The sequence below is a fragment of the Phocoena sinus genome, chromosome 21, assembly GCF_008692025.1.
Source record: "Phocoena sinus isolate mPhoSin1 chromosome 21, mPhoSin1.pri, whole genome shotgun sequence".
NCBI lineage: Eukaryota > Metazoa > Chordata > Mammalia > Artiodactyla > Phocoenidae > Phocoena > Phocoena sinus.
The window spans coordinates 28205557-28220423 of NC_045783.1; the positions used below are offsets into that span (position 1 = coordinate 28205557).

General features: G+C 43.3%; 1 protein-coding gene across 1 annotated transcript in view; it reads left to right on the top strand.

The window, feature by feature from the left end:
* Nucleotides 1-14867, top strand: part of UNC5D (unc-5 netrin receptor D) — a 591157-nt gene that overhangs the window by 537383 nt on the left and 38907 nt on the right. Inside the window, exons 12-13 of the mRNA XM_032618440.1 lie at nt 9272-9440; nt 10988-11215. Coding sequence (XP_032474331.1) covers nt 9272-9440; nt 10988-11215 — 397 coding nt within the window. The remainder of the gene's footprint in view (nt 1-9271; nt 9441-10987; nt 11216-14867) is intronic.

A 14867-nucleotide genomic window follows, 5' to 3' on the forward strand; every position in this document is an offset into this window, starting at 1 on the left:
AGGAGGGGAAGAGAAAAATAGTGAAACAGGGAAAAGAAAAGGCGGGGGGAGATTCTCACTTTGTCATTCTATGATCTGCTCTTTTTGGAAAGGAGAATTTCTTCGTATCAAGGCCTTTACCCATCCTTCTACCTCACACCACCCCCTTGGTCCCCAAACAAACGCGCATAAATAAAAATTACCGTCATTCTAATCAAAGTGCTTTTGAAGCCCACGTGAGCTCACAAAGCGAAGTGATTAGAGTGGTCCAGAGGAGTCTTTAATTAAAGATGCCACTGACAAGATAACAATGGTTTGTGAACATGGTTAATAGGTCTGAATGGAAGGGGCACCTTAATTCAATAGAGGAAAATCATTGGTTCATGAGTTTGGTTGCACATTGTAAAGGAACAGCACATGCTATAATTATTTTTATTTTGTATGTGCCATCTCTTTTACTGCCCATGCTGGAAACAGAAATAACCTGTCCTATTAAGATATTTAATATATGTCATCCTTTCCACTTCACTTAGTTATAGCCTAATAAAGATGCCGGGAGAAGATGCCAACCCACACTGAGGCTGCCCTCCTTGCTTACTAAAACACGCCCTTTGAAAACCTGGATGATCAACCGCCTCGCTTCCTTGGTTACGGTCTTTTTAACAACTTCCCAGGACCCCATAAAGTTATATGCAGATATGGAGCTTCGCTCTGCATAGAAACTTCCGCAGCTGAAGCGTGAAGATAACCCAAAAGTCAACCGACACCTGCAAGATCGTGTGGTGTCTGGGAGACGGCAGTGGGTCAGGAGGCAGCGACAGAGGGGTCTTTAGGTCCTGACTTCAAAGTGAACAAGCCATGAAAGTCCCGGTGGTAGACAGAAGAGTGGCGCCCCGAGGATGTCCACATCCTAATACCCGGAACCTTACGTGGCAGTAGGGACTTTGCAGATGTGATGAAGGTTAAGGACCTTGAGAAGGAGAGATTATCCTGGATTATGCAGGTGAGCTCACAGAAGGAGCCTCATAAGAGGAAGGCGGAAGTACCAGACTCAGATAAGGAGACTGATGTTATTACCGCTCACAGATGGAAGAAGGGGTTTCCAGCCAAGGAATGCAGGCAGCCTCTAGAAGCTGGAAGAGGCAGGGTAATGGATCCTTTCCTAGAACCTCCAGAAGGAACACAGCCCCACTGACACCTTCATTTTAGCTCTATGGGACTTCTACCTACAATACTGTAACATTATGAATTTGGGCTGTTTTCATCCAGTAAGTCTATGGAACAGCAATAATAGGAAACCAACACAGGCCTCTGTGACCACTCTACGCATCTCAAAGCCCTGTTTTCCTAAGGCTTTCTCCAGGGTCTATGAAAACAATCTTAGCAGTTCTCATGCCAACATTACACCTTCGAAGTTCCAGGTTTGGAGACCACGTCCCAGGGAACATCCGTCTCTCCCACTGCCCGTCGCCCCCGCCCCACACAGACACACACCCCAGGACCACCACAGGACAGGAGATTCTAATCCCAGCTCTGTCACAAGTGGGTGTGACTTCGGCCACGTCCCTCCACCCCGTAGCATGCCCTTCTGTTTCCTCATCTGAATGGTGATGGTGTTGGCCTGATTACTCTTAGGTCCTTTCCCAGCCCCCGAAATGAAATGATTCTATGACATAGGACTCAGGTTCCTCCAGGGAAGCCTGTTTTGCCCATTCAAAATGCCAGTGAGTAAACCACTTAGCAGATAATAAAAACTGTCATAGCAGCATGCCGCCTAGATCTTCTCCCCTCCCCGTCTTGCACTTTAAAGCACTCTCCCTGAGCCATCATTATTCCACTTCTCATAGTAAACAAAGCTAAAACGCCAACACTGCATGAAAGATGAGGTTTAAATTGTGTCTAGGAACTGGTGATTTACACATGATTTGCGATTCCTTTAGTATATTAATTGGTAAACACCCTGTGAAGTGTGTGTAAACTAAAGCCCTGAACATCCAGCAAACAGTTTAGTCTCTCAGTGTGGTGTTACTCAAACTTCAGCAAGGTCAAATCCTCATTCCAGCCTGTATGTAACTGCCCTCCCACCCCAAGCCCCTTGTGCCAACTCCCTTCCCGTGATCCTACTGCAGATAATACCAAGTGGGTGACACAGATCTTTAAACCCTTTAATAGCAGAGATGTATGCCTCCATCCTCAGTTAATAGAGCTTGTTGCTTATTGCAATCCACCCTTCTAACTGCCCCTCTCCCGCCCCAACTAATGGCATAGAATGGCTTGAAGGGCTGTAACGTTATTTCCAGTTACTGCTCATCAACCCCCCAACCTGAGAGCCTTCCATATTAATACGCGTGCTCCTTAGAGAAAGAGGATGTAGGAACAGTCCCTGTGCGTTTCAACCATAGTAGCACCATCCAAAGCCACAATCGTGAGCATTTCAACTTGACCGGCGTCTGAATTCCATTTCAGAAGCCTACCCGATGTATATCTGACAGACCACCCAGCCCCAGCTGCGTGAGGCTTTGCTTCGGATATTTTCTCAAGAACCACACAACTTTGCCCCAACGTCAGCGCCAGGGCTAACTTGCAAGCAAGGAACGCAAGTGAAAAGCATGAGTTCCCAGCTCCTACCTCAGAAATACTGAATCCGAATCGTCATGGGTGGTATCCACGAATATAATTGTAAACAAGCTACCCAAGGAGTCTGAAACCACGTTACAGTTTTAGGGCCACTTAAAGACTGAAAGAGGAATCAGTTGTGATGAAGAGGTTTTGCTCAACTTCTCTCTTTTCTCCTCTATTCTCCTGATCCCCTATTCTCCCTTTCCAGAAGTCTATTTTCTTAAGTCATACAAAGCAGTTACTAGAGATAAATCCCCCAGGAAACCTAGTCATGCTATTGGGATGGATTGATGAGCCACGCTGCCTTCTAAAGGGCCCATATCTCCGAGAGATTCTGTGATTATCGTTTCCTGGGACTGATCTCAAAGATCTGGTCAGAGCTGCAGAGTGAGCCAGGTGTCTTGACTCGAGTAAAATGAGAAATCATAAACCGCAACTGATTTTTATCCATAGCAAAGTTAGCACTCTAGGTCAGTGTACCAGGGTTTCAAAGAAAAGAGAAAAAGAGAATGATAATAGTAAAACTGTGTCATCTCAGGCCCAAAACTGTAGGAGGCTGGAGCCAGCTTGCTTTCAGAGCTCCAATTTTAAAACTAAGTACAGCTTCCGTCCATCGGCCTTTTATGTCTGTTCCATTAAAATATGCTTTAATTATGGATCGACCCAGGGTCTGGCATAGTAAAACTATCATTACTCTCCTGCCCGCATTCCTTGAGTGATACTCTGGGAAAAGGTGATCAAACCTACGTTCATCTATAATACAGACCACAAGGAGGAAAGGAGGGAACCATAATTACCAAGCACAGCATGGCCGACAACAACAGTGAAAATCTCGTCTTTAAATATGGAGCTGATTGTTTTGCTTGAAGAGAGTGACACGCTACAAGCCTGGGGTCAGGTCAAGAGATATTGAGAGCAAAAGCAAAATGTGCCCGGATGCACCTCCAGACCTGCCGTGGTTAGCACTTGCCACCTTGTGGCTGACCTTCACCGTGACCTTACGTTGTGACTTTGGCGCTACAGAATGTGAGTCACGGTGTGCCAAGGTTTGGACCGTGACCTCACCACCACCAAGTGCAGAACGCTCATCGCCTCCACCACACACTGTGTGCGGCTGTCAGCGACCCTGCTGACTTCATTTTAAGAGTTCCGGACAGATTCTCCCTGGGCCTCTCTTCATTCATTCATTCATATTTTTTTGTTTGTTTGTTTTGACGAAATTTTAAAACTTAAGGAAAAGTGGCAAGAATAGTACAGGTGACTCTTGAACGACACGGGTTTGAACTGGCTGGGTTCACTTTTCAATAGTAAACACTGCTATCTGTGCTTGGTTGGATCCATGCATGTGGAACCACGGATGCGGTTTTCGACTTCACAGAGTGTTGGCGCCCCTAAACTCCCATGTGGTTCAAGGGTCAACTGTATGAAGAGTTCCCAGTTCTCCCACATCCAGATTCACAAATGTTAACGTTTTACTACACTGACTGTGTTCTACTCTTTCTCCGCATGTGCATGGAGAGAGACGTGCACGTGTGGAGAGAGGAATTAATAAATACACATCCACCTATATTTTTTTAACCATTGTGAACAAGATGTTCCCTTTTCCCCCTAGAAACTTCAGTGTGTATATTCTAAACACAAACTCTTACATAAACACAGCACAATTCTCACAATCAGGAAATTAACATTGATACAATACTATTATCTACTCTGCAGACTTGGTTCCTATATCACCTCTTATCTGAATAATGTCCTTTATGGCAAAGGAAAATCCAGTTCCATTCACTTCGTTTTGTTGTCACATGCCTTTGGTCTCCTCTGATCTGGAGTAGTTCCTGAGTCTCTCTCTAGTTCATGATATTGACTACTTTTAAGAGTGCACATCAGCTATTTTGCAGAATGTCCCTCAGTTTGGGCTGGTATTTGTGTGATAATTCTCTTGATTAGATTCAGGTTATGTATTATTGGCAGGAACATTACAGAAGCGATGCTGAGTTCTTTTCCCTTTTTCTTATCGGGAAGTATGTTCTGAAAATTCATCCCATTACTGGCAAGATTAACTTTGATGACTTGGGTTAGGTGGTGTCTGCCAAGGTTCTCAAGTATAAAGTCATGTTTACCCTTTGTAATTTTTAAGTGTGGGAAGATACTTTGAAACCACATAAATAGTTCTTTTCTTAAAAATTTCACCAATTAGCATCCCGTTCATAATTCTTAACTGAGTCAGTTATTAATATGATTGGTTGTCAAATGATGACTTCCTACATTTATTAGTTGGCTTCCTATTGTATGGAAGAGTTTTCCCTTCCCACTCATCCATTCATTTATATCTGTATCTTTCGTGGGTTCTTATGTTATTCAGTGGGTTATCATCCTTTACCACCATTATTCACTTTGATGCTCAAGATGTTCTAGATTTGATCAGTGGAAACCACTGGCTCCTAAGCTTGCTTCAACAAATACTTGTGAGTGCTTGAGGCCTATATTAGGCACTGGGGTGCGGGAAATGGGTACAACAATGACCAAAACAGAAAAAAAAAAAAAAATCCCTGGCCTCATAGAGCTTACATTTCAGTCTGTGGAAGAGAAAAATAAACAAATGGTATAGTGCATTGGAGGGCAATGAGTGTGAAGTCAAAGAAAAACAGGGCTTCCCTGGTGGCGCAGTGGTTGAGGGTCCGCCTGCCGATGCAGGGGACACGGGTTCGTGCCCCAGTCTGGGAATATCCCACATGCCGCAGAGCGGCTGGGCCTGTGAGCCACGGCCGCTGAGCCTGCGCGTCCGGAGCCTGTGCTCCGCAACGGTGAGAGGCCCGCATACCGCAGGGAAAAAAAAGAAAGAAAAAAAAGAAAAACAAAGATCAGGTTTTGATGTAGGAACGTTGCAGTTCCACGGCTTAGGCATAATTGGGGAACGCCTTGTTAGTAGGTGTCATTGCAGCAAAGGTCTGAAGGGCACGAGGGAGATAATCATGGGGACGTCTGGAGGAATATTCCAGAGCAGCAGAAACAGCTGCAGTTCCTCGAGGGGGAACAAGCTGGCATTTTTAGTGGGATTCCTCAACTCAATATCATGAGTTGAGGACAGACCATGGAAGGGAAGCATGAAAGCGCTGCCAAGGTGCCTTCATTAAGTGCACATCCCTAAGGCACGTACTGAGATAAGAACCATCTAGTGAATAAAGTGGCCATCTCAAAAACACAGTTGCTATAGAACTAAGACTCATAAAAAGGTAGGAGAGGTGGGAGTTCAGTTGAGAAGCAGAACTTTTATGCATGGAGCACACACTAGGTGCTTTTTAGGCTTAACTTCGTTTAACTCTAGAACAATCTTAGAGTAGGTATTACGTTGCATGGGAGGCAAGTGAGGCTCCGAAAGCCTTTCCCTTCTGCCACCGTGTCTGGTTTTCATGCCACAGAAAAAGTCAGACGAGGGGTGTAATATCAGGGATGATGCCACAAAGAGCACAGTGAGGACACAAGAATGTTCTTTTCATCCACATTCTGTGTTCTCTGCGGCTCCTCTTGGTTTCCCCTGCCGGTAACTAAACGGGGTTAATCACGTGGGGCTTTCTGTCTTGCCAGATTCCCAGGCAAGATGCTCCCAAGCCCTTTACCAGCACCCTTTCCTGCCATGTATATTTATTTCGTGGTTGGGGGCATCAAAGCTGCAAAGCTGGCAGAATTTTCTCCAGAATTCTCAGCTGCACTGCGAGAGCAGAAGTTTGAATTCACAACCATGTTTCCACATAGTTACTCAACAAGCCACCTGCTTACACAGACCTGGCTCTTAAATTATTGATCTTTTTGTATCCGTAAGCTTTCGTAAACATGCACAGCATACATATGGAGAAAAAGGCCGGGGAGGGGACACAGTGAAAAATAGCAAAAGTCTCACGCCAGCAGACTTTTCATACAGGAGGGTGTGTGATGCAGTGACGTTGTTCATATCACGGTCCTGAAATCGCTGCTGTTATTAGTTCCCAGTTATTATTAGCTCACAGCAATTTTAGAAAAATGTGTTGCCTTTTTTCTTTTTTTAACACCTAGCAAGAGCACGAATACTTCCTTGGCATATACTATGTAATGTGGGCAAACTTAAATGCCATCCATGCTTTCCTCCCAAATCTTTGGTTTTGCCCAATTAAAGCCTCCTCTCCTCAGCTATCTTGTCCCTAGATGTCCTAGGTCTGTATTCATGGCTACACTTGCACTACATCTTCTCCTCCATCTTCACTTGGGATGTCACAAGAGCCAGCAGTTCGACCAGCAATCTCCTAGTGCTAACAGAGAAGCAAAGTGCATCTGCTCACAGGGGTCAGGAGCCTGGAAGTCAGAAATCTGTGGTGATTCGGCTGCCATCTCTTTGATTGACTTTTCTGTGACCTTATATTGTTACCACCTGCCCACACAGGCGTGTGGAGAGCTTTAATCAATATCTGTAAATCTCCCTGATTGCCACAGATAGAAGGTGGCAGAAAAGGGCAAATTATTATTAATTGTCGGGGGAAAAAAACGGAGAGATTACATTTTGTTCCTTCACCAGAGAGAGACCTGCAAGCACGGACACCCTTTTCACGGTAGGAGGATTAGATATGTCTTAATTTACTTCCTTTGCACTTCCGGAAATGCCCAACAGCTGCTTAATGCAAAGCCCCATCCCAGTCCCCACGTTAAGTTTCCATGGGCACCACCTCCGACTTCTCAGCTGCTGACATTATTACCGAAAGGAGCCCTGCTATTCACAATGAGTGTGAGAGTTCACTAATTAGCTACTTTCCATTCACTTGGCATTAAATAATTCCCCCAATTCCCATATGTTTGAATAATACGTTCAACAAGGGGGATCATTCTCTGAAAGCGATTAAATTGTTCTTTTAGGAGAGCTTGTCGTTGGTCACTCAGAAGCACCCCTGCAATCCCTGTCTGTGAAGGAGGCAGGCGGCAATTACACAGAAAGCACTTAACCCTCTCCAGTGGCCGCTGGCAGGCATCCACACGCAAGCTGCCACCTCGCGCTGGGTACAGTTTACACTGGAATTTTACATTTTTTTCAAACCTCAAGTATAGCGTTCTAGGCTGTTCATAGAGCACTTGTCATTGCTAATACAGGACTTTCCAAACCCACCCACCTCCCCGACTTGCCTGCCCTGCTTCGACATATAAATGCATAAAAGACATTTTCAGTTTAGTCTGTGCTTTGCCTGTATGGGAAGAATCGGTAACTTTGGTTTGCCTACGTGGAAGGCTGAATTTTCGGAAGGCAGCTCCAGTGCTTCTTGGGGAGGGAGGAAGACGCTGTGATGGTGTTCAGGTCTAATTTAGATACAGTAGATACAAGATGCTCCTTGTAGCTTATAGGCCGTGCCTTTTATGGTAACAGTGAATTATAGATAATGAGCTAAAGTGTGGCCATGACCAACTGGAGAGGGAACAAGCAGTGTCCTGTCATCAAAAGCAATTCAGAAATTAACAACATGTTAGGCGTCCTCATAGAAAACCTGTTTGTTCACACAAGATCACAGACAAGGTAGTATCTTTCAGTACTGATTCCATCCTGCTCAAAGGGCTGCTTTTTTGACCGGGGATGACATTTCTTAAATGTCCTTCCTAGGTGAGATGAGAGAAAGCTTAGGTAATAATACCAGTCCTAGCTCTCATGTTCCATTGTTCCTCTGAGCGTCCTAAACTGCTTTATGGACTATATTCTGTATCAGTATATTTCTTACAAGTGAAAATAAAGGTGGAAAAAATCAACTGGCTTGTTCAAAAACATATAAGCAGTTGGGGAAAATGAGGAGACTTCTGGGTTCTCACTGATTGCTGTCCTGTGAACTACCCCATTTACTCTTTGGGGCAGAGATTAAAAACAAAAGACGCAAAAATGGAAGAGGGAGGCATTCAGTAAGGTGGTATTATTTCCTCTTAGTTAAATTTCTTTGATCTGTGTCGTGGCTCTGCCTTCGTATTGTAAATTATTCACAATACAGAAAAATCTGAACACCAGGTTTAGGTAGAATGATTTTAAATTTAGAGCTAAAATAGGAAAGAGATGAAACATCATATATATTTATGTATTTGATTATGCCGTTTATAACTGTCTACTGTGCTCTTGCTATATAACTTGTGTATTTGTGCATTGGCAGAAAATAAATGTTTTCAAAACCAGAAGAGACATACTCAATCCTGGTACGTTTAAAGTGTTGCTTTGTTTACAAAAATAATTTGTTTTGCGGCTAAGTAGCATTAAACATATTTATAGAATGTGTTGTTGGGAGAAAGGAGTGTGATGATGGTAAGATTACCAGATCGGTCATTAGGTCCTTGGCTTCGGTCATTGATAACGTTATCAGTGAGAATAAGGATTCAGCAGCTGGTGTGTGACCCGCCGGCCAGGTCTTTGCTTTCTCCTGCTCTGCCCTGTATTTCTGAAGAAGCATTTGTCATTTTGTTTTTCAAAACCTAGATTTGAAATCTAGGCTCAACCTCAGCCTGTGTGCTTGGGCAGTTCAGGATAGATGGCTGTGGTCTAGAAGAGCCATCCTCCAGGAGGTGGTGTTACTCAGGAGGGAGTCCCGGGAAAGGATTTTGCTAAACCTGCAACTAAATTCTCATTCAAATATGCCCCGCTCCTTTACACGCTTCTCTCTTTTATCCTTTCCCAACCGTACAGCCTCCAGTCAGATGGCTCTGAGGTGCTCCTGAGTCCGGAAGTCACCTGTGGTCCCCCCGACATGACTGTCACCACTCCCTTTGCCCTGACCATTCCACATTGTGCAGACGTCAGTTCTGAGCACTGGAATATCCATTTGAAGAAGAGGACCCAGCAGGGCAAGTGGGAGGTGAGACCTGAGTCTTTTTTAAAAAACGGGGTTTGGGTTCCACCCGTGGAATGGATTTAACTGTTACCCTCTCTTCACACAAGTCAGCCGTGAAATTTGTGAGCATTTACTTGTTTTTCAGAGGGTTGGTGGCAAGTGTTCACAGCATCCTCGAGGTATTGGCTAGTGTTTGGGGGGCAGTGTGTGTGTACATGTACCCTGTGTATCTGCCTTTGGTACATAAGACTGTGACTCCCGCCTTTGTTCCCAGGCCATGTCCCTGTCTGAACTGACTTTCCTCTGTGGCTTCTGTGGGGTTAGGGAAGAGGCCCAGGGCAAGCAAGCTGGATTCATAAAAGGAATCACTCTATCTGTTTTTGCCATCGTAGGGATTGTAACAAATCTATGTTGAAGTATTCAGAAACAGAGTAGCTGCTAAATAGATGTTCATGAATTAATGAATGCATTGAAAATCATTCTATCTTGCCCTGTGTGTATGAGTACATGTAAGAAACAGTACAAGGAGAGAACAAAAGGGACAGAATGAGAATCCAGAAGAGGAGAGTAAGGACGAGGGAGACAGCCACAGCAAAGAAAGATGGCAGCGGAATGACTGTTCTTAGGGAAACCTCTGATTTATCTGTCTGATCGGGATTCCTTGGTGTCTGAGGTCAGTATGCATGAAAGTAGGTGAATTATCTTGCTGGAACACAATGACCTAGTCCAGCCCTGGGATCCTACCTCCCCAGTCGGTGCTCCAGGCAAAAGAAGTCAAAGGAAAATCATGTTTCTTGAGGAGAAGAAAATTCCCAGTTGCTTCAGTGGATGACATTTACCCTGCCCGGCTGTGTCTTGAAACTCGTCGCCATTCTTTATTGAAAACGCATTCTGCTATTTATTCAGTTGTGATACATCCACAGGCAAATTTCCCCGGGTGTTAAGTTCCATGGGTTTCCTAAAGGGACCAGGTTTTTTCTCTTTTCCATTACATCTTGCTTTGCCTTGATTTTTACCATCTTTGTTTTTCTTCCCAGCACTTCCACACTGTCATTTATATCCAGATGGTGTCAGATTCGTGTCCTATCACATGCCACCCATACCTTCTCAGGGAGGGTGAAATATTCTGATACGTCTTATCCAAACCATTTATTGAATGGTCCCTCGTAAATGATTTTGATGGAATGAAAGAGGAAAAAGTATTTGAAAGAAATATTACCTTAAGGATAGGGAAGAAGGTTTTCAGAAATAGACCTTTATAAAAACATAAGAGTTTGCTCATTGATATTAATGTTCAGGGCTGTTTTTTGTTGTTGTTGTTTTTAATTTGGCCTTGAACAAATTAACTGAAAATTGGAGAACTTTGAAAGTGACGTTTGTTATAATCTACTAAATCGAATCCCAACACCCTGAATATAGCCATTCATTCAGTTCCTGATGTCAGCAGTTATTTTGAGAAAATGAGTTCAATAAAAATATTCTGAAAAAAAATGTTATGTCCTTGCAAAGTGACTGTTAAATCACATTTTATTTCCCAAGCTGAGAGAATTCAACAGACCTTTTCCCAACAGGAAGTGATGTCGGTGGAGGATGAATCCACATCCTGTTACTGCCTTTTGGACCCCTTTGCGTGCTACGTGCTCCTAGACAGCTTTGGAACATACGCCCTCACTGGAGAACCAATCACAGACTGTGCCGTGAAGCAGCTCAAGGTTGCGGTTTTTGGCTGCATGTCCTGTAACTCTCTGGACTACAACTTGAGGGTCTACTGTGTGGACAATACCCCTTGTGCATTTCAGGTCAGCCTTTTCTCTATAATTCTTCCTGTGGTGTCATGAAAGCACAGGGTTTCCTGAAGATCGGTATCAATAGAGAATCTGATTGCAGAGGGTCTGGAAAATGAACCCACATCACTGGCTAGATGGGGAAACCTCTCTCGAAATAAGAGCTGTGTTACTATGTGTCCAACAATGTGCTGAGGGTACAAGATACTTGCCAGTCGAGAGAAGGGTTAAATTAACACGTAAGGAACACTGTGTGCTAAACGAGAAAATTGACTAGAAGTATAGTTGAGATTCAGAAAACAGAGACCCAATTGCAAGAGAGGAATTGGAGAAGAGTTCTGGAGGACCCTCAGGGTACTTTCTTGCATGAATGAGATTTAAGAGCAAAAGAGGAAGGGATACCATGTCCAGAAAAGAGAATGGCGTGAACCACAGGAACAAGAGTTATTTGATGTACGGCGAGCAGTAAGAAAAGTGCTTGGTCTCCCGAAGGTTGCAGTTGGGGAACAACGATTATAAAGCATACCTCTCAGCAGGCTGTCACGTGACATCCTGGACACACAGTCTATTAATTTTTAGGGTTACTAGCGCAGAGATGGTTCCTTTCCATTTTTGGTCCTTTTAATCATGCATGATTCCTTTTAAATTAGCTACTCACAAAGAGTGCAAGTTTATTAATAGCAGCAAAGATAATGCAGAAGTGCCTGTGTAAGCTCTGCCCTTATATAAATAGCTCTCCTGACACATCCCAGATGCCAGCTATTCCAGTTCTGGATCGTTAAGTCCATGATGCAGAGCTTTTCCTCAGGAACTAGCTTTTAAGACACTGAGCTGGAAAACTCATATTTACCAACAGAAGAGATACAGTGACCTGAATCCTGAATATAAATCAATAAAGGTGACACAGTGCCAACCTATGTGCCCAAATCTTCCCTGACTACCTCTTCAGTAGCACAGGTCATTATAAAGGGCACGCTTCATATTTGGCTGTTCACAAAAGGGACCTTTTTCATAAGGGGTGCCATTCTGTAAAGAACTTGAGTATAAGCAGTTAAACCTCATCCTAGGAATGGCATTTTAAACTCTTCATCTGCTTCTGAGACCCCCTAATCAGAGGACTTCTCCAAGATAAAATACCTGACATTCAGTAATCAAAAATAATAAATTGACATGTGATATCACTTGTATGTGGAATCTAAAAATATGACACAAATGAACCTATCTACGAAACAGAAACAGACTCACAGACTTGTGGTTGCCAGGAGGATGGGGGGAGGGAGGGAGGGAGTGGGAGTTTGGGATTAGCAGATGCAAACTATTATACATAGAATAGATGAACAACAAGGTCCTACTTTACAGCACAGGGAACTATATTCAATATCCTGTGATAAACCATAAGGGAAAAGAATATGAAAAACAATGTGTGTGTATATATATGTGTATATACAATCACTTTGCAGTACACAGTTTGCAAGGCAGCAGAAATAGAGACGCAGGTGTAGAGAACAAATGTATGGACACCAAGCGGGGAGAGAAAGGTGTGGTGGTGGTGGTGGTGGGATGAAGTGGGAGATGGGGATTGACATGTTATACACTAATAGGTATAAAATAGATAACTAATAAGAAAAAAAAGTTTGCGGTACAGCAGAAATTAACACGACACTGTAAATCAACTGTACTTCAAAAAGAAAATTGAGGTTCCTACCGCCACTGAATAGTTGTAAAACGCACCATCACACAAGTGGATGTTTAGTAACTCAGCCAGATTTTGAAAGCTGAGTAAACATGGAGGGGGGGGCGGGGAGGATTTCCAATCTCCCGGGCTCATATGAGTAACCCACTGCTAACTAGGGTTACTGTTGAGGATCTGTTCATCACAAGTGCCTTGGAAGTCAGCCATCATAACCAGTCTGGAATCTCCTTTGAATAACAGTCTCACTGCTGATGTATATACCAGTGAGTTAGACATTTGCCAGAGGAGTTTCTTCTAAGGGACTTGCAGATAATGTCTTTTCATTCCCATTCACTGCTCTCAGATTCTAGAAGAGCTCAACTGCTAACAGCTGAATTGCAGTGGGAATCATGAAAGTGATGCTCAAACCACAGCTTTTCAAACCATTATCCATCCCTGTGGGTAGGAGACCCTTCTTAATCAATGCTCGAGAAACGGGTATACTCCCTCGTATTGAATATAAATGTCTTTATTTCATCACTGAGAGAGATTTCTTAAAATTCTTTAATTTTGCTGTAGAGAAATGTTTTTTCCAGTGGAGATACCTTTGGCCCCATTGATCGGAATCTGATTACCTCCAGTGATTCTTTCCCTCTCCTATTATGTCAAATAAAGCTGATTTTAAAGTTGAGTTGGGTTGTACTTGTTATTGACAGAATGTATGTGACAGCTGTCGTGAACAGCAAAGGGCATGCTTCTCCCCTGGGCTTCTGAGAGACCATCAGCCTTGGCTGAACAACTTTTCTGGCCCACAGAAAGATTAGAACATAACTTGTAGCTTTTCTGAACACAACCGTTTACTCCGCGGTCTTAGTCTCTGAGTCTTGCGCAAGAAAGGAATCTTGCTTTCTGGATTTTTATATCGCTAAGTGAATGTGTTCAGGACCTCCTCCCCAGGTTCATTTAAACGTCCTTCATATCCCAAATCATCTATGTCATATTTTTTCATGGCTTCATATATGGTATTTAATTAGAGGGAAATATTATATAGTTACTAACCCACTAAAACAGTTCCACTTGAAGAAAGCCGTAGCAACAGGACACTTTCGGAACCTCTAAAAGACTTCACACATTAATATTCGCTCCTCCCAACTTGTGTGGTGTGAGCTGAACATCTTGTATGCAGTGATGACTCACCTTCTATAACTCAAATAGAACCCTAACTTCTTAATCAAAATTCATAGGTAGTTTTTTTTTTCATGAAGCGTTTCTGCAGAAATTGCCTACCCTGGAATTTGCCTCTGTTCCGTTATCACTGTAATGAAAATGTTTGTCACGATTTGGAACTAGAGACCAAGCGTGGCTGTGACAGTTGCTGCATTTATTGTAGTACATCTTTCATAGCTCAAAGTAATGGTACATATGAGCCCAGCTAGACCTGGGCTTGTAACCAAGAAGGAAGCCTGGTTAAAGGACATGGTTGCATTTTCACGCCATTTCCATCTCCCTGGACATCTCTATGTCCCCACAAAAGCCCACCTTCTCACTGGAAATCCTTGGAAGAAGGGCAGCTTCTAGACCCAACTCTCCTGTCCTCTTAGAACTAGGTGGGGACCTGGCAAGACAGTGGCCTCACCAAAAAATATTCCTTTATAGGATTTTAGTAATCAAACAAACATTCTTCATTTTTTTGCCATGTCCTCCTTTGCCTCCTGCAGGGCTGCTTCCCATTTGCTCTGGGGATATTTCATCTGAATCCTAGTAGCAATTTCTTTGAATCACAGAAGCAAAATGCCTCATGTACCTTGGTAAGGCATAATTAATTTGGTTTCAGATTTTTGAAGCTATGTTCTAATAAATACATCTAAAACCATCTCAATGGAAAATTAAATCCGCTCAGATAGGCTTTTTAAAAAAATACAAATGCCATCTGCCTTAAGGTGAGAAAGGGACCAATGACTTCTTGTCCTTCCTGTTCGTGTATTTCTGTAATAA